Source organism: Castor canadensis, chromosome 17 (genome assembly GCF_047511655.1).
Source record: "Castor canadensis chromosome 17, mCasCan1.hap1v2, whole genome shotgun sequence".
NCBI classification, from domain to species: Eukaryota; Metazoa; Chordata; class Mammalia; order Rodentia; family Castoridae; genus Castor; species Castor canadensis.
The window spans coordinates 51,430,167-51,454,766 of record NC_133402.1 but is presented as its reverse complement, the minus strand read 5'-3'; the positions used below and the strand labels follow the sequence as shown (position 1 = coordinate 51,454,766).

Sequence of the window (24,600 nt, the reverse complement as noted above, 5' to 3'; positions counted from 1 at the left end):
AATATGATGAAAGCATATGTGCAATTAGGATAATGAAACCTGTTAAATTGTTTTAAAAGGTGGGGGGTAGGGGAGGAGAGATAAGAAGGAGGAATTAAGCCCGGCCCTGGGGCTCAAGCCTATAATCCCAGCTACTCAGGAGAAGGAGATCAGAAAGATTGCAGTTTGAGGCCAGCCTGGGCAAAAAGTTTGCAAGACCCCATCTGACCCAGTGGCTGAGGGTGGTGGCATACACATGACATCTCAGTTATGTGGGATGACAAGTACAAGGATCACTGTGTAGGCTGGCCCCAGGACATAAAGCAAGACGCTATCTCTAAAATAACCAACAGAAAAAGGGGAGGCGGAGTGGCTCAAACGGTAGTGCTCCTGTTATCAAGCACGAGGCTCTGACTTCTACTCCCGGATCACTAGGAAAAAAAAAAAAAGAAAGAGCAATTAATAGAAGGGTGAGTTTGATTAAAGTACATTATCTTCATATAGGGAAATATCACTGTGAAACTTCTTTATACAATTAATACACACTAAGAAAAAAAAACAAAGAAAGATATGCATTATGGTACATGAAAGAAACCAGACTCGAAAGGCTACAGACTGTCACTTCCTTTTACCTGGCATTCTGGGAAAGCCAAAACAACAGGGACAGATACAGATCGGTGATTGCAAGGGTTTGGTGGTGGGGTAGTGATTGACTATCAAGGCCACAGGAGAATTCTGCTTTATGTATTTCAAAGCCCAGCTATTAGGCACATATATAGAAAATATTAATTATTGTGAATATTGAAAGATACGATAATAAGGTTTTTAATTTTTACAAATGTCTCATCTATTAAAGACATATTCTAAAGTATACATGTATTAAATTGTGTAATTTTTTTTTAAGATTACATGCTCCAGTAAGTAAGCAATCAACTCTGTACCCTAGTCAGAGGGGCTGCAGAAGATCAACACAGAGAACCACTGGCTTGGCCAGTTGGAATAGTTGTGATTTCAGTCAGCAGAGCGAGAGGGGACAGAGACTGGAACACTTTCTTTTGCTGCTCCTGGTGCTGCTTGCTCATGGTGAACCTGATACCTCTTTTGTGAAATGGCCGCTGAGGAGACTGGCACTTGCCATGGCCAACAAAAAGCCCAATGAAGGAGTCAAGACCGAGAACATAAATCATATTAATTTGGGGAGGATGGTTGTGTGGTGCAGTTGATGATTAAGAGGCATAGCTGGGCATTGTAGCTCACATCCGTAATCCCAGCACTTGGGAAGCTAAGGCAGGAGGATTGCCAGGTGGAGGCCAGCCTGAGCTACAGTATAGCAAAACCCTGTTTCAGGAAGCAAAACAACAACAAAAAGATGAAGAGGCACACACCACTTAGTAAGCTAATGAAAACCACTGTATACTGTGACCAACAGGGTTTGTCAATGAGGCAGAACAGATTCTGATTTGACAGGCAGTCAATCAATGAAAGACACACCTGTGCAGTTGGAAACGGAGGAGGAAGAGACAATGGATGGGTTCCAGTGGCAGAGACACACCTGCACAGTTGGAAGTGGACAATGAAGATACAATTGGTGTGTTCTAGAAGTAGACAGGAAGTGTCTACTGACAAGGGAACCTGCTACTTTACTCCAGAACTCTGTTCTGATAGACCAAGAGTACATTCTCAGACCACCACACCCCAACTCCTACAGTCTAGTTTTCTGTATTCTTTGATTTTCTCCTTCCCCATTCTTTCTTCTATAAAAAGTAACTGGGTTGTGTGCACGAGCACATCGCATGTTTGTTTTATTTATTTATGTTTTACTAAATGGGCAGTGGTATATTTTGACTGACATAAATGGAGATGAGACGGGGAAATACTGGTCTGTAAAAATTCCTCCTTTTTCCACTCAGCACTATCCAGCTGTACATTCAGCTCTTATCTTTATATTCCACTATGCTGTTTTGCTCTCACTGTTTAAACAAACCAACGCCAACAACAACAACAACAGCAAAATCATCCTTATATGCCTTGCTTAATTGGAGAATTTTAGTGCTTTTCATTTATCGTTGTAAAACCAAGGACAATTTTGGTCTTCAATGGTTTTCTTTTTGGTTTTTGGCAGTACTGGGGTTTGAACTCAGGGCCTTAAGCTCACTAAATAAGCACCCTACCACTTGAGCCATGTCCCTAGCCCTCCAAGGACAATTTTGTACCTTTTTTGTTTTTATTATTTTTTTGTTTATTAGCATATATTAGTAGCACAGGGCATATACACATACGATTACAATATATCTTAATTAGGCTCACCCCCTCCATCATTCTCCCTCATCCCTCCTCCCCACTTCTTAGAAAAATTTCAGCAGTTTTCATTGATCTATGTTCACACATGTATACGAAGTGCATCCACCATATTCACCCTCCTTCACTCTGTCCCTTGCCCTCCCGACTCCCACTGGTAGCCACCTCATACAGGACCTGTTTGCCCATCCTGTCCTTCAGTTTTTGAAATTACATTGATTGTTCAAGGGGGTTTCGCCTTGGTATTTCACACATGTGTATTTCATCCTTTAATCAGAGTCACCTCCTCTGTTACTTATTCTTTCTCTATCACCCTGGTAACTTTTTTGGTTGTAACTCTTCCATGTAGGGCAATCTGTCTTTAAGCAGGGACTAAACTACTCTAGCAAAATGAATCCCTTTTAAACAAAAGTCAAACATTCTGTTTAAATAAACTTCCTATTTAAAATGAGAAAAAAGAGGGCTGGTGGAATGGCTCAAGTAGTAGTAAGTGTGAAGACTTGAGTTCAAATCCTAGTACCACCAAAATAAATACATTAAAAAAATGAGAAAAAAGAAAGGAAGACTGGAATGGATTGAAGAGATAAATGGGAAGAACAGAAGTGGAAATAGTGGCAGTTTTTTGGTATGAGGAAAAGCAAAAAAAAAAAAACTAGAACAGAGATTGGTGAAGGAAGTATTTTTTAAAGAGGCAGACATTGATGATTTGGATAGCAGGGCTAGGCATGCAGGATCAAATAGCTTGAGACGGCAACAGGATAGTAGAGATTGACTTTTGAGGGAGACAAAATTTCATATGTAGGAAAAGCAGTAAGTGTGGGATGGAGAGTGAGGTGGTAGGAAGCTGGGATCCAGTCTGTTCCTCATTTCTTTAGCCAAGTGGGTGGTGACATCATTAACGAGTTCTAGGGCAGAAGTGAAATTGGCACTTGGAGAGGAGATGTTATAAATCCATACAATGGAAATGCAAACATGGGCGAAACTTATTCAGTGAGATATGTAGTCATGCATAGACTAAGACCATGCCTCATATCTTGCTGATAAAATCAGCAAGAATTGGGATAAGTGTAGGGGGAGGGGGACTATCAGAGGGCACCCTGCCTGTCACACTGCCCTTGGAGAGGGGAGTTTTGGTGAGGGAATTGTGGAGAAAGAACTGTGGAGCTGTGAACTTCTATTTTCTACTAGTTCACAGGCTTCTCACCTGCCCATTGTTCTGGCACTACTAAGGCCAACTTCCTGTCCACCTGGGGCCACATGGCACTGCTCCTAGGACAGTCAGCCAAACATGGCCATTTTCTCTAGATGGTTGCCACAGAGGAAACTGAGGCACCCAGACCCTGGGTAACACTCACCCCAGGCTACAGAGCACAGCCTCATAACTTATCCACATATGCAGGGGTGCCCCCCACAGTCTTCAAGGGATGTAGCCCATGTGTCTCCCAGACCCCTGACTGGGTAGGAAGGAATGTGGCTGGGGATGGGACCTGGAACTTCTGGGTCTGTCCTATCAAGGGCAGACTGGGACCTCAGTTTCTGTTTTGACAGCTGAATGAGTGGTATATGACTATTGTCAGTTTAATATGGGGGTCCATCAACACAGGGGGAAAAGCTCACTGAAGTTCTAAGAACAGGAAGTTGCAAGACCCAAATTTCAAGATTCCCACTAAATGGGGACACCATGACACACCAGACCAGGTTAGACCTTTACTGGGGACAGAATACACAGTGCCTCTTCTTGCCAGACCTTAGTTGTTGACAATCTCAATGTGGAACTGCAGGTGAGTGGCGGTGATCACACAGTGGCCCCGGAGGTGGGAGCAGGTCTGGCAGTTGTGGCATAGCCAGTGGCACTGGATGACGTAGATGGCGTTGAGCACCTGGCAGTATCGCCAATGGATGCGCCACATACGAACCAAAGACTGCAGCTTGACTACCGCCCTCTCTCTGTTTGTGTAGTCAATCAACGCGGACCTCCGTTTCTTCTGCACCTTCCTCATGAGTATCAGCCGCCACCAGCACTGAATGATCCAGGCCCTGAGGGCCGCGTGCAGCAGGACCCGGCGCACCAGGGTACCACGCCACCAGGCCTGGATCTGTATTGCTGTTTTGTTTTTCTTTCCCAACTCATTCTACACAGATATAAGAGAGACCACTCAGGGAACTTCCTGCCACCAACTTCCAGGGTCTTCGGGGAAGGGGTCTGGGCTCTCTCACTTAACATCAGCTCTTCCTCAGAGTTCAGGGGAGTTAGCAGAACACTGACCAGGGGAGCCAGGACACCTGGTGGGGACACTTGTTTTCCACCATGGACCCATCAACTCTCCTCAGAGTCACAGTGTCCTCTCCACCACCTCACTGGTGACCAGGTCAAGGGGGAAAGCAATGAGTAAGTAAAAGGTACACTAGGGGTGTACCTTTCGGTAAGGGAACTAGGAGCTCTCTTAGTTCCACTCCATCTCTTCAAGGATTTGGGGGAGGGGGCTCTTAGAGCTTTGGCCTGTTTTTCTCTGTTAATGCCTGACCCCAAACCCACAGGAGCATTTCTCTCTGCCACAAACACCTATTTTGATACTGTGGTAGGTATGCAACCTCACTGCATATTCTGTGCCAGATTCTCCAAATGTGCAACATTCTATTCCCTAGTTCAGAGACCTTTGCTTCTAGCCCACACATTTTTTTTGATGGATTTCATTCTTAACAATCATTTCTATGCCGCAGCCAGACCCAGCTCCAGAGTCCAGGTGGAGAAAGGGATGAAGGGAAAATGAGCCAATATTGATTGACTGCTGGTTATTTTAGACTCAGGTTCCCTAAGAGAATGCCACAGCCCCATGACATGGCTATAAAGGATCTGGATTTTTTTTTTAAACCATGTGGAATTCTACTCACCAGGTTTTTCTGTTGCTTCTTCCTCTCTTTAATTTTGTCTTCTTTTTTCTTTACAATTACAACTACTTCTTCCTTACCCTGTCATTAGAATTAAATGGAAAATGCAGAAATGAGTTAAGAATGTTGTTTTTCTATGGCTCTCTCCAAAGGCACTTACTTCTTCAGAATTCCCTCTTTTCCCAAGACCTGTGAAGTCTAGGGTGAAACCCGCCCATCCCTAGTCCACCAGGTCTCTTACACAAAGTAGATTCCCCATGGCCTGTCTCTAGATGGTTCATTACTCCTGATTTCTCTGCTTCCCAAGGCCTGCCATGACTAAATCTATGAATTCACAATCACATTATGACATAGTGGTTAGGGTATCTTCCACAGGGATGAGTCTTTCTCAGGAAAAAGCTCCATGGGAACTTGTACCACCTGTCTGCTTCCCTCTGTCACATGTGTCAGTGCTCAGGATGGAAAAATAGGGCACTTGAGTGGCATACCATGCCAGTGCTCTCCTGCTGGAAAGGTCCTCCACAGTCCTTTGGTGTGATCAGTCATATAAAGTGCAGGATGGACTATGATAGTGTATTACTACACATCTCCCCAGGGTGTTCTCAGATACAGAATATCCTGCCTTCCCTTGACTTAGGCTTCTTAGGAACCTGAGAAAGACAGACCAGAAAAATCTAGAAAGAAGTAAATAAAATCAAGACTTAAATGCATAGGAAACAACAATGGGTCATGGAAAATAAATTTAAAGATGATATTTTAATAAGATCTGCACAACAGAGAAATGCCTCATAAACTTGGGAGCTGGAGAAAGAGAACAGAGTAGAAGGAGAAAGGTGAGATAACGGGGATTTAAATAAATGTAAGAGAACATAATAACATTTGACCACTTAGAGGAAATGCCTTCCTAGCAAAATGTAACTTGCCAAAATTAAACAAAGAAAATGTGTAAAACTTGATATTGTTGAGAAGGCCATTAAAGATCCACCATAAATAAGGCACCAAGACCAGGGAGATCCAATCTGAATTTTTAAAAACATAAATTCAGATGTTTCCAAAGATATTCAAATTCTGGATTTCCATCAAAAATCTCATGGGGCCAGTGGTAATTTCCTGAACATCATGTTAGGATTTTTGACTGTATGTGCATTTATTTTGAGAAGAAAGGCTCTGAGGTTTTTTGTTTTTTTTTTGATACTGAGTTTTCCCATCTACAAACATGGACTGTGTTTCCATTTGCTTAGGGAATTCTTTCATGTCTTTCTATAATGTTTTTAAATGTCTGTAAACATCTTCATTACTGAATTAATTTTGTGGTGCCGGGAATTGAACACAGGGTCTTGTGCATGGTAAGCAAGCACTCTGCCATTGAGCCGCACCTGCAGCCTCAGGTCTTTTTGCAAAGTTATAATTCACATTCCACAAAACTCACCATTTAAAGTTGCGTAAGTAGTGGTTTTTCGTATATTCACATGGGTGCACAATCATCACTTCTATCTGATTCCAGCACATTTTCATCACCCCCAAAATAAACACCATAACCATCAGCAGTCAACACCCCCATTATCTCCTCTCTCAGTTCCCGGTGACAATTAATCTAATTTGTGACTCTATAGGTTTGCCTATTTTGGGTATTTCACATGACCAGAAATCACATAAGTGGACTTTTGTGTCTGAGTTCTTCCCCTTGGCATAATGTTTTCAATGTTTGTCCACACTGTAGCATGCGTCAATACTTCCTAACTGTCTGTTACCAGATGATATATACCATTGCACGGGTTACACGTGTTTATCCATCCAGTCATAGGAGTTTGGGCTGTTATGCATACTGCTTTTAACATTCATGCACACGTTTTTGTGCGGACATGTATTTTTCTTTTCTCCTGAGTATATCTCTGATTGGAACTTCTGGGCCATATAGCAAACTATATGTTTAGCCACTTGAGTTTCAGACACACTGTTTTCCTTAGGGGTTAGACCATTTTACTTTTCTTCCAGCTGTGATTTACTTTTCTTCCATACGCTTGTGATTACAGTCCCAGCCCTTACCTTCTGATTAGTTATCCTACTGGAGAAGTTTCTCCAGGTTTTTATTTTTTGATGATTAATGATGCCCAACATATTTGTGTGCTCATTGACCATTTGTGCATCTATGGAGAAATGTCTGTTTAGGTCCTTTGCTCATTTTAATTGGGTCACTGATATTTTTATTATATTGTAAGAGTGCTTTATATATTCTAGACACAAGTCCATTATTAGATGCAAAAGTTTTTCTCCATGCGGTGGCTTGACTTCACTACTTTGACAGTGCTGTGGAATGCACAGATATTTTTATTCTTACGAAGTTCAATCAATCCATTCCTTACCCTCTCTCCTCAGTTGCTTATGTTTTAGGAGTCATATTTAAGAAATTAGTGCTCAAGCCAAGGACATGAAGATTTATATCCCTAAATAGTGTCTTTTAGAAAGCAGGGTATCACTTCATGTGATGCTTTTATTTATGTACACCTATGTAATATAAAATATATAAGCTATAGAATATATCTCTTTTTTTCTGGTGAAATCAAATATTTTATTCATCACATGGGCAATTTGAAATCGCCACCTCCCTCCCCCACTGATTCCAAGGTGACATCAGAACAAGGGAAAAGTCCTAATCATTTTACCTCTTAAATGCCACAGTATAGACCACAGCTGGTAAACGCAGAACACCAAGCGCTCTGTGGAAGAAAAGGGAGGTTCCGCACTTCCTGTCTCAGGCTGATGGTAGGCACCTGGAGGCAGAACTGTCCTGTGCAGGTGTCTCTCATCCAACTCAGCTCTTCTCAGAATATTCCCTCTTTCAGCCAGTACCACGTTGATCTTCATGTCCACAGGCACCTCTTCTATGGGTTCCAGGGCCATTACCAGTATTCAATATTGACAATCACCTTTTTTCTCTATCCAGCCGGATGCACACGCCATAGGCTCCATTTGGTTATGGTTTGTAGAATCACTTCTTAGAAAACTGCACACCCAGAGACATCCACCTAAATGTGCACAACTCCTCCATGGCAAGGTTGCAGCTGACACCATGTTCCATCCTTGGAGGTGCTGGTCATGTTCCTCATCCAGCCTCTCTACCCCATGATTCACCCCACAAATTCTGAACAATTTAGTATGGGGTCTCATTGCTGCTGACACCCCACTCAGCTATTCTGCAGATGATAGGGTCATTGGTGTAAATCTCTTTCTGCCACCATCTTCTGAGATGAGATGAGATGAGAGAGAGAGAGAGAGAGAGAGAGAGAGAGAGAGAGAGAGAGAGAGAGAGAGAGAGACAGCGCACACCCTCCCACCCTCCAAGGATAGCCTGGCACCCTTTGAATTCAGTGCAGGTCCCACACAGTGGTTAACATGTCACAGTCCTCGGCTAGGTGGTTGTTGCAGGTATTGCCAAGAATGTGACTCTCACCCTGGCAGGTTGTTTGCTGCTCACAGGACCCAGCGTTGCTGAAGATGATGGGTCCTGTGCTGTACCGATGACAGGGAGGAGGCCCTCCTTCCTCTTGATGATGTTGAGGGATCTGCCATGGCGTCGGTACTGCCAACAGTACTGGGGAATGTGCTGGTTCCTGGTCATGCTGGCATAATTAACAACATCACAGCTTTTGGGGAGATTTGATGGGGACAGGTATTCATGTGGCTGGGGTATTTCTTACAGCCCAACTGCACCAGTTGGTCACCATGCAGGTGTGGGTTGTAAGCCTAATCCTGGCAGAAGTAGAGGCCAGCCTGCATCATTCCTACCTTCAGCATGAGCAGCAAACAGCAGTGGCCATGCTGGCCAGAATGATGCCATGACTCACGGGGGGTCTGGCTCAGGATTCTTGACCCAGCTCAGGTTCTTGCTCTGGTCCAGTGTACCCTGAGTTCTGCATCCTGACCTGCCCTCCAATGTGCTCCACTTGCCCTGCTGGGCCCTTTAAGTGGTGTGGTGGCTGGGCGATAAAATGTGTTTTTTACTGTCAATGAAAAAGAATGTTTACAAGCCTTTTATTACCCAAAGCTTAGATTACCTATAATATATGTAAAGAAAAAAAGGAGGTCATGATAAAGAATTATATTGCTGTGCAGGGATGGCTCACATCTGTAATCCTGACACAGAGATCAGGAGGATCATGGTTAAAGGGCAGCCCAGGCAAATAGTTTGCTAGATCCTATCTTGAAAGTTACCAACATAACAAAGAGCTGGTGGACCACCAACAGGTGTTGGTGAGGATGCGGGGAAAAAGGAACCCTCTTACACTGTTGGTGGTAGTGTAAACTAGTACAACCACTCTGAAAAAAATTTGGAGGCTACTTAAAAAGCTAAACATTGATCTACCATTTGATCCAGCAATACCACTCTTGGGGATATACCCAAAAGACTGTGACACAGGTTACTCCAGAGGCACCTGCACACCCATGTTTATTGTGGCACTATTCACAATAGCCAAGTTATGGAAACAGCCAAGATGCCCCACTACTGATGAATGGATCAAGAAAATGTGGTATCTATACACAATAGAATTTTATGCAGCCATGAAGAAGAACGAAATGTTATCATTCGCTGGTAAATGGATGGAATTGGAGAACATCATTCTGAGTGAGGTTAGCCTGGCCCAAAAGACCAAAAATCGTATGTTCTCCCTGATATGCGGACATTAGATCAAGGGCAAACACAACAAGGGGATTGGACTTTGAGCACATGATAAAAGCGAGAGCACACAAGGGAGGTGTGAGGATAGGTAAGACACCTAAAAAATTAGCTAGCATTTGTTGCCCTCAATGCAGAGAAACTAAAGCAGATACCTTAAAAGCAACTGAGGCCAATAGGAGAAGGGGACCAGGAACTAGAGAAAAGGTTAGATCAAAAAGAATTAACCTAGAAGGTAACACACATGCACAGGAAATTAATGTGAGTCAACTCCCTGTAGAGCTATCCTTATCTCAACTAGCAAAAACCCTTTTTCCTTCCTATTATTGCTTATACTCTCTCTTCAACAAAATTAGAGATAAGGGCAAAATAGTTTCTGCCGGGTAGCGAGGGGGTGGGGGGGTGGAGTGGGTGGTAAGGAAGGGGGTGGGGGCAGGGGGGAGAAATGACCCAAGCCTTGTATGCACATATGAATAATAAAACAATAAAAATTAAAAAAAAAAAGGGCTGATGGAGTGGCTCAAGTGGCAGTAGTGCCTGCCAAGCAACTGTGAGGCCCTGAGTTCAAACTCAACTACCACCACTACCACCAAAAAAAAAAAAAAAAGAATTGAATCCACTAATTCTAAGAATTTTACCTAAGCACTCATACATTTGGTAAGTTCTACAAAAATGTTGAAGTCATAAGCTTATGTAGGAGGAAAAAGTTAGAAAAAAATTCACTTATACTTTCTTTTCTATTAACTTAGGTAGTTACATTTTCAGTGTCCTTTATTTCTTAATATGAATTTAAGTTACTGTCTAAAGATTCCTAATAATATTTATTGTAGGACAAATCTCCTCATTGTGAACTCTCAGTTTTTGTTAATTTGGGAGTGTCTTAATTTTGTCTCTTAAATTTTTTTTTGCAGTACTTTGGCTTGAACTCAAGGCCTACACCTTGAGCCACTCCACCAGCCCTTTTTTTGTGAAGGGTTTTTTCAAGATCAGCTCTTGTGAATTATTTGCCTGGGCTGGCTTTGAACCACGATCCTCCTGATCTCTGCCTCCTGCTAGGATTACAGGCATGAGCCACTGGTAACTGGCTCCTGTCTTCATTTATTTACACACAGTTTTGCTATCATATAATTCTTGGTTGACAGTCTTCTTTCAGCACTTTGGCTTGTCATTCCACTGCCATCTGGCTTCCATAGTTTCTGGTGAGAAATCAGTTTGTGATTTTTTGAGAATCACTTGTATGCAATGTGTTACTACTCTCTTGCAGCTTTCAATAATCCCTTTTTGGGGTAAAGGATGGTAGGGCATGCCTGTAATCCAACATTTGGGAGGCTGAGGCAAGAAGACTGCAAATTCAAGGCCAGACTGGGCTACATCATGTGCCTCTGGTTCAAAAAAGAAACAAGCTCCTCTCTTCTCCGCTCCCCCCCCCAATTTTTTTTTGTCTTTGTCCTTCAACAGTTTATGTGTCTAGGGGTATATATCTTTGAACTTATTCTAATTGGAGTCTGTTGATCTTTCTTCTGGCTTGACTGGGAATTATCTCCCACAGGCTCATGTTGAAAGCTTGGACTCCAGCTGGTGGGGCTATTTTTGGAGGTAGTGAAATTTGGGAGGTAAGGTATATGGATGTGGTAGGGCCTATAAGAAGGAAGTAGGTCACTGAGGACATGACTTTGAAGGTATATCTTGTCCCTGGTCCCTTCTTCCTGTGTCTCGCTGTTTCCTGGCTGCCATAGGAGAGCAGCCTTCTCTGCCACATGCTCCTGCCACCATAATATTCTGCCTTACATCAGTCCCAAAGCAATGGAACCAAGTGAGCATGGAAACTTTGTACCAAAATAAATCTTTCATCTCTTAAGTAGTTAGTGTTATGTATTTGTCATAGCCACTAAAAGTCTAATTAATTCAAGCTTCTTATGAAGATTTATCTTTTTAAATAAATTTTGAGAGTTTTTAGCCATTATTTCTTTAAATATTTCTCTGCCCCTTTCTCATTTGCATCTTCTCCTGGTATTCCAGTGTGTGTGTGTGTGTCTGCCTGTCTACTAAAGTCTCAGTTAGCCTAGTGGTCAGATAATGATTGGTAAAATTTCCTTGAACTTCTAGAAATAGTAAATCCCTCAGTCTTTGCCAAAGATGTCTGTGCGTGAGTTGAGGTTGCCTCTGATACTCAGCCAGGCAGATTACAATTCATTTCCTGCTTGCATAGATGCTCAAGGTCAGCCATTGAGAAGAGTCTTTTCAGTTCTGGCCTGAGCATGCACAGGAAAGCCTATGGCATCTGTACCCCCAGGAATATGCAGAACCCTTCTAAATCCCTATGGACACAGCATTAATCATTTTCCCTCTTAGGTTTTGATTGGTCTTGTGTGTGTATTCCTTCTTTCCTTCCTTCTTTTCTCCCTTCCTTCCTTCTTTCCTTCCATTCATCCACTGACACTTAGGTTGTCATATCTTGGCTACTATGAACAATATTTCAGTGAATATGGGAGTACAGATTTACCCTCACGATACTGAAGTGGAATTCTGGGTTGTTTGGTAGCTATTTTTAATTTTTTGAGGTGCTCTCATATTGTTTTCCATGTGTCTATCCCAATTTTTATCCCACCAACAGTGTATAGGGATTTTTTTTCTTCACATGCTTGCCATCACTTGCTATCCCTTGTCTTTTTGCTAATGCCATCCTACAGATATGATGTAATGGCTCATGGTGGTTTAGGTTTATCTTTCCCTGATGACTAGTGATGTTGACCACCTTTTCACATATCTGTTGGTCATCTATATATTTTCTTTGGAAAAATGTCTTTTCAGGTCCTCTGCCCATTTAAATTTTTGATTTTTTTGATATTAACTTTTATGTTTTTTAAATATATTTTGAATAGTTACACCTCATCAGATACATGGTTTGTAAATATTTTCTCATATTGCACAGGTCTCCTTTTCATTCTGATTGTTTGCTTTGCTGTCTAGAAGGATTTCAGTTTGATGTAGTACTGCTCACTTAGTCTGTGTTTTTTGATATCACATGTAAAAAATATTTGCCAAAACCAAAACCAATGTTGAGGAACTTTTTCCTTGCATATTTTTATATTTGTAGGTCTTATTATTTGAGTCTTTAATTTATTTCAAGTTAATTTTTGTGTATGGTGTGAAGTAAGGGTCCAATTTTTATTCATATGCATGTAGATACCCAGTTTTCTCAATACCATTTATTGAAGAGACTCTCATTTCCTCATTGTACATTTCTGCCACCCTTGTTAGGATTAATTGACCATTCAGGGTTTATTTCTGGGCTTTCTGTTCTGTTTCATTAGTGTATGTGTCTGTTTTTATGCCGGTACCACCCTGCTGTGACTACTATAGTTTTGTAATATAGTTTTGTCATCACAGAGGAGTCAAGGAGGTTCTTTTGATAGAGGAAAAAAAAATCCCTCAACTCATTACCTGGTACCCAGTTTCTATGGTTTTTGCATGCATTGGTGAAAAGAATTTCAAGCTAATTCACAAACTAGAAGGTGAGAAAAAATTTTATTAGGCAAGAAAGATAAAGCAGCAAAAAGTGAAAGGAAAGGGAAACACATACCAAGAGCTTGGGGTGCAAGCACTAAAGACACAATTTATGGCTCTTTCATTAGGACTATTTATATTAACTAGCTCAGTGGCTAGGCACCTGATAACTTTTAATCATTTTGCTATTGCAGTGTTTTGATATCATCCAAGCATGGAGACATTGGGTCTGGAGTAATCTCACTAATCAAAGGGTCTTGTGACATGGGCACCTATTTCTTGTAACTTTTATGGGCATTTTTCTGATCAAGAGAATTGCTGCACCTGTCATTCTTGCATATTATTTATCTGGGCCAAAATCAGAGCATTTGTAGAAGAATTACTTCTCTAATATATATTGTAACTAATTGGGGGTGTGCTGTAAGGAGAAATGTGTGTGCTTTTTAAAAAAGATTATCTAATACAGCATTTAATTTTAAAGCCCTAGCTCTTTGTTTTGTCTTGCTTTAGTTTCCATGCCCTTGATTTTGGTTGCTTTTATTTCCTTGACACCTGTCCCTATTTTATCCTGCCTCAGTTTGAAATCAGAAAGTGTGGTGCCTCCAGCTTTCCTCTTTATTCTCAGCTTGCTTTGTCTGTTCAGGGTCTTTTAAGGTTCTGTATGAATTTTAGTTGGGATTTTTTTAAATGCCTATAACATTCCTGTCATATTTGAAATGCTGAATTTTAGAAAACCTTTCATTTTTAGCAATACTATACTAAGGGTAAAATGCCACTTGAGGAACTGGTTGGAAGAATTCTAGCATTGGATCAAGTTTTTTAAAAATAGAAACTAACAAAAATGTAGTTAAAATTATCCCCTCACAATTAAAATGTTAAAATGATGTTATTTATAAGGAGCAATTGAGTTTCTTGGCAATCCTTTGAAGATAATTTTTAAAAACTTAGTGAGACCTTTCTGATAGCCTAACTTTCTTAATGCAGCCTGGCAGGACTATGATAGGGACAGAAATCACAGGTCAAAGGGGCCACTGAGCCAGAAAGAAGCAAAGCCAAAGAGAGTGGGTAGAGAATGAAGAATTTTCCTGATATCACATTATAGTCATTTATATTACTGTCATTCTGCCTTTATTATATTTTGGAACTTTCTTTTTTTTACATTCTGAAAAAAATAAATGTATCTTATACTGTATCTCCAGTTATTGTAGTATGATAAGCCTAATAAAAGTAGCTATTTAGTTTGAGAGATGACAAGTGTAGCCAGCAATCCAGATTTGTCTGTAGTGGCTTAATTCATTACCTGAGTGTCCCAGTTTGGACAGTAAACTATATGGTTACCCTAGATAAACCCTATTGACTTTGAACTTTTGACTGAAACTCAGTGGGTTGTTGCTCTGCTGATTCCATGAGGAAGTAACCTATAATTAACTAATTAATTAACATAGTTTGAATATTTATTTTTAAATTCTTTCTAGGAAGCAGAAAAACAGCTACTTTATTCAACTCTTTTTTACTGGGTTGAGTGGTCTAAGAAGACACTAGTCCAGAAGATCCCAAGAGACACGAATTGCAAAACAGTAGCAAAACATTATTGAAAGAAAAGGGAAGAAAGTAAAAGGAAGCACTGCAAAAGAAAAAGTAGTGGGTTCCTGCCAGGTGGTGTGGAAGTATCGATCTCTTTGTTTAAAGATCATTTTATAAGTTTAAGGTGGGAACAATCTGGGTAGTCCTTAGGGAAGGGCTAGGGTGGCTGGCAGGTTTGATTGACACAGCTTTGTCACATAACAGGGGTGTTCTGTGGTGTGCTTATGCTAATTTCCAGGTCTTTAATTGTATGTATGAGGTATGACCATTGTCTAAAATTCATAAGGTCTTAAGTAGAGGACTTTACCTGAGAGGTCAAACTGGGGGCTGACCTCCATTCTACCAGGCACACCTGGCTTACAGTTGCCCTTTTGGCCACTATCTTGCAAAGATGTTTATGGCTGCCAGGGTATTTACAACTTAGAGGGGATTTATTGCTCTGTAGATGGCTCAGGGTGGTGTTGGGGGAGTAGTAAAAAGAAAAATCTAGCATGAGAATATCTTTTAAGAGAAAGGAGTCCCATGGCCAGTTATCTTCCTGTTGCTAGTCTGCCTTATATTAACAGTACAAAATAATTATAACCTGGTTAGTGAATCACATAATTCATAGGGCATTCCTAGAATATGGCAGTAGCTGTTACATAAAGTACTGCTTTATAATTATTTCATAAGAACATGCATTTTACCTGTACAAAGAGAAAACAGTCCTTTGCTGGGTACTCTTTGTCCATAAAATAGAATGGTAAAGTCTTGGACTTGGTTTTTCCCTCCAAGGCATTCCCTCCCCATCATCCTCCAGGGCATGCTGGAAAATGCACAGAACTTCAGAGATACTAGAATCATATTCAAACTTTGTTGTTCAAATAAACACTCATTTTTTTTTCATTTTTCTTTTATTATTCATATGTGCATACAAGGATTGGTTCATTTCTCCCCACTGCCCCCACCCCCTCACCACCCATTCCGCTCCCTCCCCCCCCAATACCCAGCAGAAACTATTTTGCCCTTATTTCTAATTTTGTTGTAGAGAGAGTATAAGCAATAATAGGAAGGAACAAGGGTTTTTGCTGGTTGAGATAAGGATAGCTATACAGGGCATTGACTCACATTGATTTCCTGTGCGTGGGTGTTACCTTCTAGGTTAATTCTTTTTGATCTAACCTTTTCTCTAGTACCTGTTCCCCTTTTCCTATTGGCCTCAGTTGCTTTAAGGTATCTGCTTTAGTTTCTCTGCGTTAAGGGCAACAAATGCTAGCTAGTTTTTTAGGTGTCTTACCTATCCTCACCCCTCCCTTGTGTGCTCTCACTTTTATCATGTGCTCATAGTCCAATCCCCTTGTTTAAACACTCATTTTTTAAAGGCCAAATTAGGTTACTTTTTGAGGTGTATAATTCAGCAAGAGCAAATGAATGTGAGTTCAATTTTGGGCTATTTTTCCTTTTCTCAAAAATCTTGGTCACAAGGGGCTGGAGACACAGATCAAAGATAGAGGGTTTGCCTAGCATGCACAAGGCCCCAGATTTGATGCCCAGCACCACAAAAAAATACTTTATAACATATATTCATTCAAACTTAGAATGTTTCTTATTTCTAATGGTAGTGTACAATAAAAACAGAATTTTTTTTAGTGGGACTGGGATTTGAACTCAGGTGCTCTACCACTTGAGCTACACCTCTAGTCCACTTCTCTTTAGTATTTTGGAGATGGAGTCTCAGGAACTATTTGCCAGGGCTGGCCTCAAATTGTGATCTTCCCAATCTCAGCCTCCCAAGTAGCTAAGATTACAGGCAGGAGCCACTGGCACTCAGCTGTTCATTTAGTTTTAAAGAATATTTAGTTATCCTCTGGTAGCTAAATAGTAAAGATCATTCTCAGACTAGGTTTTTCTGTGCTCTGTGCCCAATTTTAATATAGCAAGTACATTTCAATAAGATCTAGCCCAAGGAATTTTTGGGGGTGGTGCTGGGGATCGAACCTAAGGCCCCTCCTACATACTAAGAATGTATACTATCACTGAGTTATGGCTCTAGCCACCAAAGGGTTTTTACCACTGTAGCTTAGCATGTTCGTGAAGTTATCCAAAGGCAGCATTCTTAAGAAATGATGGTGGAGTGGCTGAAGTGGTATAGTGCCTGCCTAGTAAGGGCTGGTGGAGTGGCTGAAGTTTAGAGCGCCTGCCTAGTAAGCATGAGGCCCTGAGTTCAAACCTCAGTACTGCCAAAACAAAACAAAAACAAACAAACAAAAGGGAAACTTCCAAATATTGGAAGAAAAGACTTGATTTTCCTTTCTTAATGAAATGATATTTTCAGAATCAGAGCAGAGATCTATTCCAAGCAAGTAATAATGCCTACTCTTAGAAAGTTTTCCTTGTATAAAAAGAAAAAAAAAAGTCAAGTTTGGTGGTGCAGACCTGAGAATCCCAGCACTTAGTAGGCTGAGGAAGGAGGACAGCAGGTTCCAGTTCAGTCAGGGCTTCATAATGAATTCAAGGCCAACTTTGGTTGGGTTAAGTAGATGCTATCAGTATTTGGTGAAATCTGGTGGTGTCTGAGTAGCAACTTCACTGATTCATTGATTTAAGCCATTATTCAAAAATGAATCCCCAACCAAGTCCTGGTGTCTCACAGCTGGAATACTAGCTACTTGGGAGGCTGAGATAAGGAGGATTGCAGTTTGAGGCAGTTTGTCTTGCTTTCTTTTTAGAAAACGTTTTTTTACTAGTATATATTAGTTGTACAGGGGGATATTTATTAATATTAATAATTATAATTAACTTATAATGTTTTATATATATAGTGTTGCAGTAGATTGTGGTGTGGGATGAAATTATATGATGTCTGCTATTTGCTTTAAAGTAATCCCATGCTGTTGGGAGTATGTTTGAGGGGACAGTATACATGAATAAGACTAGACATTTAAAAAAAGCAATTATTGAAACAGGGTTACAGGTCCTTGAAAGTAAATATATTTTTAGAAATTGTTCTGATAGGTTAACAGTATGTTTTCTCAGAAATATGGATAAGCTCTGAGACCACAGGAATTATCATTCATTACTGATGAGAATGTAAATGGCTGACCTCTATAGAGGGGAAGTCAGCAGTATCTAGAAAAATAACTTATGTACTTAAACTTTGATTGGAATCCAAATTCTAGGAATTTATCCTAAAGATTCATTGGCAAAGACTACCAAATGATATATGCACAGAGATTTTTGTTGCAGCATTATTCGTAATATTGAAAGTCTGGAAAACACCCAAATGTCCATCAGTAGGGGCCTGGTAAACAGTACTCATTTACAGGGTGGAGTGGAGTACCATTCAGCTGCAAACAGGAGTACACACTGCTATTGTGTGGACTTCGCGCTATTACACGTGGAAAAAGAATCAGGGTAGAAAGAAACATTTGAAGCTGCTATTTTTACTCAAAGTGTGTGTGCATCTCTGTTTGTGTGTGTGTGTGTGTGAGAGAGAGACAAATGAAATAAACCATTATAGGTACCCATGGGGAGAGTGTGGATATTTTCTTGCAGTTTTTACCTAAGATACATGTGTGTACATAATTGGAAATAAAAATTAAGTCAAAGTTTTAAAAACACAATTTCTCAAGTTGCAAGCAAAATGAAACAGTAAAGCAAGTTATGATTGTGTTGTTGGCTTAATCACACAGAGGCACTAGTTTGGTTACCTTGGTAACCAACCATCCTGAGGCTATCCAGGAGCTGACCCCTAACACCCACATGTGACCCTAACAATGTAGAAAGTGCAGATAGGAGGATCTTAGTCTGAGACAAGCCTGGGCAAAAACTATGAGACCCTACCTGAAAAAGAACTAAAGCAAAAAGGATGAGGCTCAAGGATAGAGCATTTGCCTTATAAGTGTGAGACTGAGTTTAAACCCCAAAATCGGCTCCCACAGCCCAAAAAGGTCACTTGGGTATATTTGCACGTCTTTAAATTCTCATTTGTTCAATACATATTATGAAGTATTTATGATGAAATATTTTGGGAAATGGAATTTGCAATAAAATAATCCAATGGATTGTATCTCTATATGACATGTACAGAGGGACCATGCTATTCTATCTACTAGTATATGTTAACATTTGAACAAATGAGCAAAAGGGACAATAATTAAAGCCAAGAAAAGAACCTACAGGCAATTATAGTTGTCAAAGCAAGAGACAATGCAGACTTGTACTAGGGAGTCAGTACTGGAAATGGAGAAAAACGGTATGGACTATATTGTAGGGATAAAGCCAACAGCATTCGCTGATGGATTGATGTGGGAAGGAATGGATAGAGATTAGTGAAAAGGAAGATCCAGAAAGGAATTTGAATGAAGCAGATCGAATGACCAAAACACAAAGAGAAGCAGGTTTTGGAGAGAAGCATGATATGTGGGGATGAGAAGTGCTACTTCTGTCCATTATATTTGAATATTAGTCATCAAAGCAAAATGTCAAGTAGGAAGTTGCACTGATGGCCTGGAATTCAGAGGATCTGTCAGGAGTGGGGATGAAGACTTGGGTGGCAGCAGGGAATAACAGATATGAAAGATCAAGTGACTGGAGAGTGTCATCTGGGAGTGAAAGAGGTTTTGGGACTAGGAACTCTAATAGGTCACCCATTAAGACACTGATCATTGGAGAAGCCATCAATAAGGTTAAGAGTAGGCAGCAAAGAAAGAGGAAAAATAGGAGAGAGTAGGGTGTTTCTGAAGCCAAAACTTTAGCCTGATGCATAAATCATGGTAAGGTAGAGCATTGAAACTAGAGAAATTGCAGTAGTTGGTGATTTTAGATGGTGTTAACTTTTACTCTTTAAACAGCCAGCCAAAACAGAGACTTAAATAACTGTTTATTGAGCTCACAGTTCTGTGAAGTGACAATTTGGGCTAGGCTCAGCAGGGTGATTCTTCTGTTCTTAGCTAGGCACATTCAATATGTGTGGTCAGTTGGCAGGGGAGTGGGGGTTGGTGGCTGGTGATATAAGATGGCCTCATCAGAGATGGTTCATCTTTTCCCCATGTGGTCTTTCAGGCAATAGTCTCATTGTTCACATTGTGGATGACTGTTGCAACACTTCTTACAGGCTAGCATGGGATTGACAGAATATCACTTTCTGGCCACCAATGGCCAGAGAGAGTCATAAGGAGTAATACAAGAGGAGGTATGTAGCTTCTATTTCTTATGTGATGGAGTTAAAAAGTCACATTGCAAAGAGGCATGGATTTAAGAAAGGAAGCAATTTAGATAATTTTTGCAAACAATTTTTCTCAATACCTTTGATCACCGTAGTCCCTGTAGAGTTGAGAAACCCAAATGTAGTGAGTTTAGGAGAGAATAGGAGGAGTGGAACTAGACATGTGACAACATGTTTTTCTCTGAGATGCAAAGACCCAGAACAGGATGTGGTCAAGGATGGACTCTAATTATGGAGGACACTTCATATGCTAATGAAAATGATTTAGTGAAAAGGCAGAAATTAATTTAGAGAAACAGATGAGATTGCAGGATTGAAATCCTAACAAAGACAATAGGGGATGGCCAAAGAAAAATCAAAGGAGCAAAGTGTGTGTGTGTGGAGTGGCCCTAGGTGGGAACAAAGATAATTCATGTCAACAGGGGGAAGGCAACAAATGTGGGACACTGGGGTGGAGGATGACAGAAGAAAGATGGGGGTCCAATCTACTGCAATTTCCTCAGTTAAGTGTGGTGACTTCTTCATTTGAGGTCAAGAGGAAGGAAGAGAGAGAGAGGGACATTTAAAGAGAGAGGAAAGAATATGAACTCTTTAAAAGGCTAGCTTAAGAAGTATCTTGAGAAGCTTGTCCATTAGAAATTTGTGATCCTGAATATAGACCAAAACCATAGAACACTATGACTTTTCTTCAAGGAACCTCAGCTCATCTGAGCTCACCTGGGGATGAATTAGACATGTGACAGGTATGAAGCAAGTAGACAGCTACATTTGTCCAAAGGTAGAGAGGGTGGGGGGCTTTTGTGGGTAAATTTGTAAGAGTAGGAATGAAAGCTTGAATGGCACAAGTGGCAAAACATTGGTTAGGTCAATCTCTGAAGAAATCCTAATTAGACTGAAGAAACATTTGGATCTGTGCATAAGAATTAGTATTTCAATAGTAGGGATTGACAGACTTTTTCTGTAAAGGAGCAGATAGTATGTCTATTAGGCTCAATGTTCAATCTCCAAATGATAGTTTTCTGACCTCTGTCCTAGAAGATAGAAGGCAACCATGACAACAGTGAAAGACCAGGATGGTTAATGTGAATATTTTTGCTGTGTTCATTTATAAAGAGGTGCCCAGAATCCTCAGGAATGTAAAGCCCAGTTTTTCCCAATTCCAAGTTCAGAAGACAGGCATGGTTTCAGGGTTATGTAATGGGATACCTGGCTCTATGGGAATTTCATGGTTTGGATGCAGAGTCAGGCCAAGCAAGGGTCACAGGCACTGTGGGGATTAGTGAAGGTAACTTCACTGAAGTCTTCCCCCTAGTCCAGGAGGAGGGGTAGGATCTGAATCCCTGTGGTCCCAGGGTTGTGGAGATCACTGAGACAAAACCAGGTCAGGCATTTATTAAGGCACGGGAGCCAATTCTTGCTGTAGGCCTTTAAATGGATAAAATTTCAATGTGGAACTCTGGTTTCTTGGAAGCAACTTCATATTGAACCTGCAAAAGGCTATCCTTCTGGAAGATAAGGCTGCTGTCCGGGGCCTGGAACACACAGAGACACTGGCATGTTTGGCATACACTTTGGCGACACTGGCACATGCGAAACCAGGACTGGAGCTTGACTGCTGCCTCTTCCTCGACGGCATAGTTCCTCAGCAGGATCTGCCTTAACTTATTGGCCCGCCTGTGAAGGATGGTCCTCCACCAACACTGAATCATCCAGGCCCTGAGGGCTGCAACCAGTAATGTCCGCCGCACCAGGAGTCCACGCCACCAGGCCTGGATCTTCTTAGCTGCCTGGACCCTTTTTTGTCCTGTTTTTGGAACACGTACCTAACCAAGCAAAGAACAGGACACACAGTGAACTTGTCACCATCAGACACAGGTGGTTTTCTTAACAGTCAGCCCTTCCCCTGATGGTTCTAAGGATGAGATTTTACTTCTACTTCTGTCTTGTCCTTGGTTGTGGTCACATCAGCTACCCACTGAGCCATAGTATCTCATCTATAATGTGGGGATACACTTGCCCTTGCCCTGTGGACTTCACAGGTCCATGGAACCAGAGGCAACACTTTCTGATCCAAAAGACCTTTCATGGATATGAGAAAAAAGATGTTCATGTGGAAAAAACTCTGTGTCTATGGCCTGCATCTTAGTCCTGAACCAGCCTGTGACTCTGCTCCTGTTGCCTCATGTGGTATCACAGTCCTCTGGAGTCTTCCCTTACCTCACTTCTAGTGCTGTCCACTCCTTCCTCTCAGTCACTCAACATCTTTGTGGGTCCAGACCATCCTGTGTCTGCCTTTCCACTTCCCACTGCTCTGTTACCTGTCATCTGTGTGTCCTGTACCAAGTTCACGTGGGATAGGAAGGGGATTTAGGGCACAGAAGAGCAACACAGAAACAACCCCAGTGACACGTTCACTTCCAAAGACTCTGAGGTTAGGAGGTCAATGGTTTGTAGTTCATTCATGCTCCTGTGTCCCACCTACCTTCTGTTTCTTTCGCTTCTGTTCAATTATGTATGTATCTTGACCACACTTCTGTAATCAAAATGGGGGTGGGGGGATTATAGGTGAGGGCCTATAATCTGTGCAAAGTCCCCACCACTCCAACTCCCCAATCTTCATCTGGATTCCACAGAGTTGTCTGGGGCTTCCCTCTGCTACAGATCATCTCCCCAACCACAGTGTAGTGAGTATGACAGTCTTACACAACATTCACTTCCCATGATGGGGGCAGAGGTTCAGGTGATCATCTCCCTCTGATTGCTGCTCCTTTGACCCTGCAGGCACAGGATGGGTGGTGGAGGAGATGGCTATGATGTCACAAGGGCAATTGTGACCCAGGTACAAGGTTGTCTTTCCAGGCTCAAAGATGTTGGATGAAGAGGAAACACATGTCCCTCCTGCCAGGGATAGACCAGAGTCCTCAGGGCCTATGAGTGTGTCCTGCCCCAAGGATGATCTCTGGTCTGGCCCACCCCCAGGCCCATTCTGTCCTTGGCCAGAGGAGAGCAGCTCATGTTGTAACAGGAAGGTACATGGGCTTCCATGTACCCCTGACTCAGACTGACTCCCTCTAACCTCTGCCTTTCTACCATGGTGCCCTTCCTTAGGAGGGAGAAATTTCTTCTTTAGTGGGGACCATAGTAAGTATGAAGAGTATTTTACTCAGTTGTGACAAAACACCTGAGAAAAACAAAGGAGGAAAGATTTATTTTGGCTTAAAGTTTCAGAGGTTTCAGTTCATGGTTGACCGGCTCCCTTGCTTTTGGACCATTGGTGAGGCAGTGCAACATGGTAGGTGGGCATGGCAGAGCAAAGGTCTCATTTCATCATAGCCAGGAAGCAGAGAGAAAGGAAAGATCCAGGGACAAGATATATCCTTCAAAGGTATGCCTCAGTGACCTTCATCCTCCAGCTAGGTCCCACCTTCTGTTAGCCCACTTTGCTATGGACTCATCAATGGTTATTGAAATTAGTACCTTCATGATCCAGCTTCTACAGTGCCACCATCTGGGGATCAAGGCTTAAACACATGAGGCTTTGAGAGGGATACTTCACATCCAAATTATAACACTCTGCCCCAGGCCCCCAGAAGGCTCATGCCCATCTCATAATGCACAGTGTATTTAGTCCATTTACATGAGGTCCCAAAGTCCCAACAGTTTTAGCATTTCTCAAATGTTTAAGCTCAAATCTCTTCTATAAAATCAAAAAGAAAACTTGATACTTCTAACATATAATGACACACAGCAAACCATTCCCATTTCCAAAAAAGAAGGAATCATACCAAAGCAAGACCAAAACCCAATAGAACATTAAATCTTGTAGCTTCATGTCTGGCATTGGAGTATATGGTGGCAGGAGGTGGGCCCCCAGGGACTTGGGCAGCCCCACCCTGGCAATCTTGCTGGCTGGCCCACATGGCCACTCTTAGGTTGGCTCTGCTGGTTGCCTGTGGCTTTCCTTGGCAATTATTCCACATTCCTGACATCCCTAACTTCCTGGGATCTCCTTACATCTTTGGCTTCCCTCTTAAAGCTTCATCTTGCAGGGATTCCAAAACTGTCACACATTGCCTTGCTGCCAAGGGTTTTCTTTGAAATCTGGGTGGAAGTCTCTGTGAGCCCATAGCTTTTGCATTCTGCATGCCAGCAAGCCAGCATCATGTGGATGAAACCAAAGTCCACTGCCAGTGGGGTCAGTGCTAGGTCCACTTGGACCATGGCTACAGTGGCCTCTGAGTGTTTAGCTGGCTGAATGTCAGGAAACACTTCAGTAGGTGGCCTATGTGAATGAGGCACTCTGGAGCTCTCTTCTCAAAGCAGTCTTTCAAATGAGTTTACACCTTTATATCCTTGAGCCTGAATCTCAACTGCTGAGATCCCCCTTAAGGCATCTTCCCTATTATTCTACTACAAAGTACTTGGTTTCTTTTTTTTTTTTGGCAGTCCTGGGGTTTGAACT

The 24,600-nt window shown here is 41.6% G+C and overlaps 2 protein-coding genes and 1 pseudogene across 2 annotated transcripts; 1 reads left to right on the top strand and 2 right to left on the bottom strand.

The window, feature by feature from the left end:
• Positions 1–1,115: 1,115 nt before the first annotated feature.
• LOC141418582 (small ubiquitin-related modifier 2-like) lies at positions 1,116–1,602 on the top strand (annotated as a pseudogene).
• A 2,423-nt stretch (positions 1,603–4,025) lies between these two features.
• On the bottom strand, positions 4,026–8,785 carry Iqcf2 (IQ motif containing F2). The gene is made up of 3 exons (XM_074059293.1): positions 8,618–8,785; positions 5,170–5,247; positions 4,026–4,409 (listed from the first exon to the last, which is right to left on the bottom strand). Exons 1-3 carry the CDS (start codon positions 8,783–8,785, stop codon positions 4,026–4,028), a joined length of 630 nt encoding a protein of 209 aa, XP_073915394.1.
• Positions 8,786–21,565: 12,780 nt separating this feature from the next.
• Positions 21,566–24,359, bottom strand: Iqcf3 (IQ motif containing F3). Its single transcript, XM_074059292.1, has 3 exons — positions 24,213–24,359; positions 22,621–22,671; positions 21,566–21,961 (listed from the first exon to the last, which is right to left on the bottom strand). Exons 1-3 carry the CDS (start codon positions 24,357–24,359, stop codon positions 21,566–21,568), a joined length of 594 nt encoding a protein of 197 aa, XP_073915393.1.
• Positions 24,360–24,600: the final 241 nt, after the last annotated feature.

Coding starts and splice junctions, on each gene's coding strand:
- Iqcf3 (XM_074059292.1), bottom strand. CDS start 24,359: ATGGTCCAAGTGGACCTAGCACTGACCCCACTGGCAGTGGACTTTGGT. Junction 22,672..24,212: donor AGAAAACCCTTGGCAGCAAG/GCAATGTGTGAC, acceptor TTTTGATTACAG/AAGTGTGGTCAAGATACATA. Junction 21,962..22,620: donor AGAAGCGAAAGAAACAGAAG/GTAGGTGGGACA, acceptor TTGCTTGGTTAG/GTACGTGTTCCAAAAACAGG.
- Iqcf2 (XM_074059293.1), bottom strand. CDS start 8,785: ATGACCAGGAACCAGCACATTCCCCAGTACTGTTGGCAGTACCGACGC. Junction 5,248..8,617: donor GCAGCAAACAACCTGCCAGG/GTGAGAGTCACA, acceptor TTCTAATGACAG/GGTAAGGAAGAAGTAGTTGT. Junction 4,410..5,169: donor AGAAGCAACAGAAAAACCTG/GTGAGTAGAATT, acceptor ATATCTGTGTAG/AATGAGTTGGGAAAGAAAAA.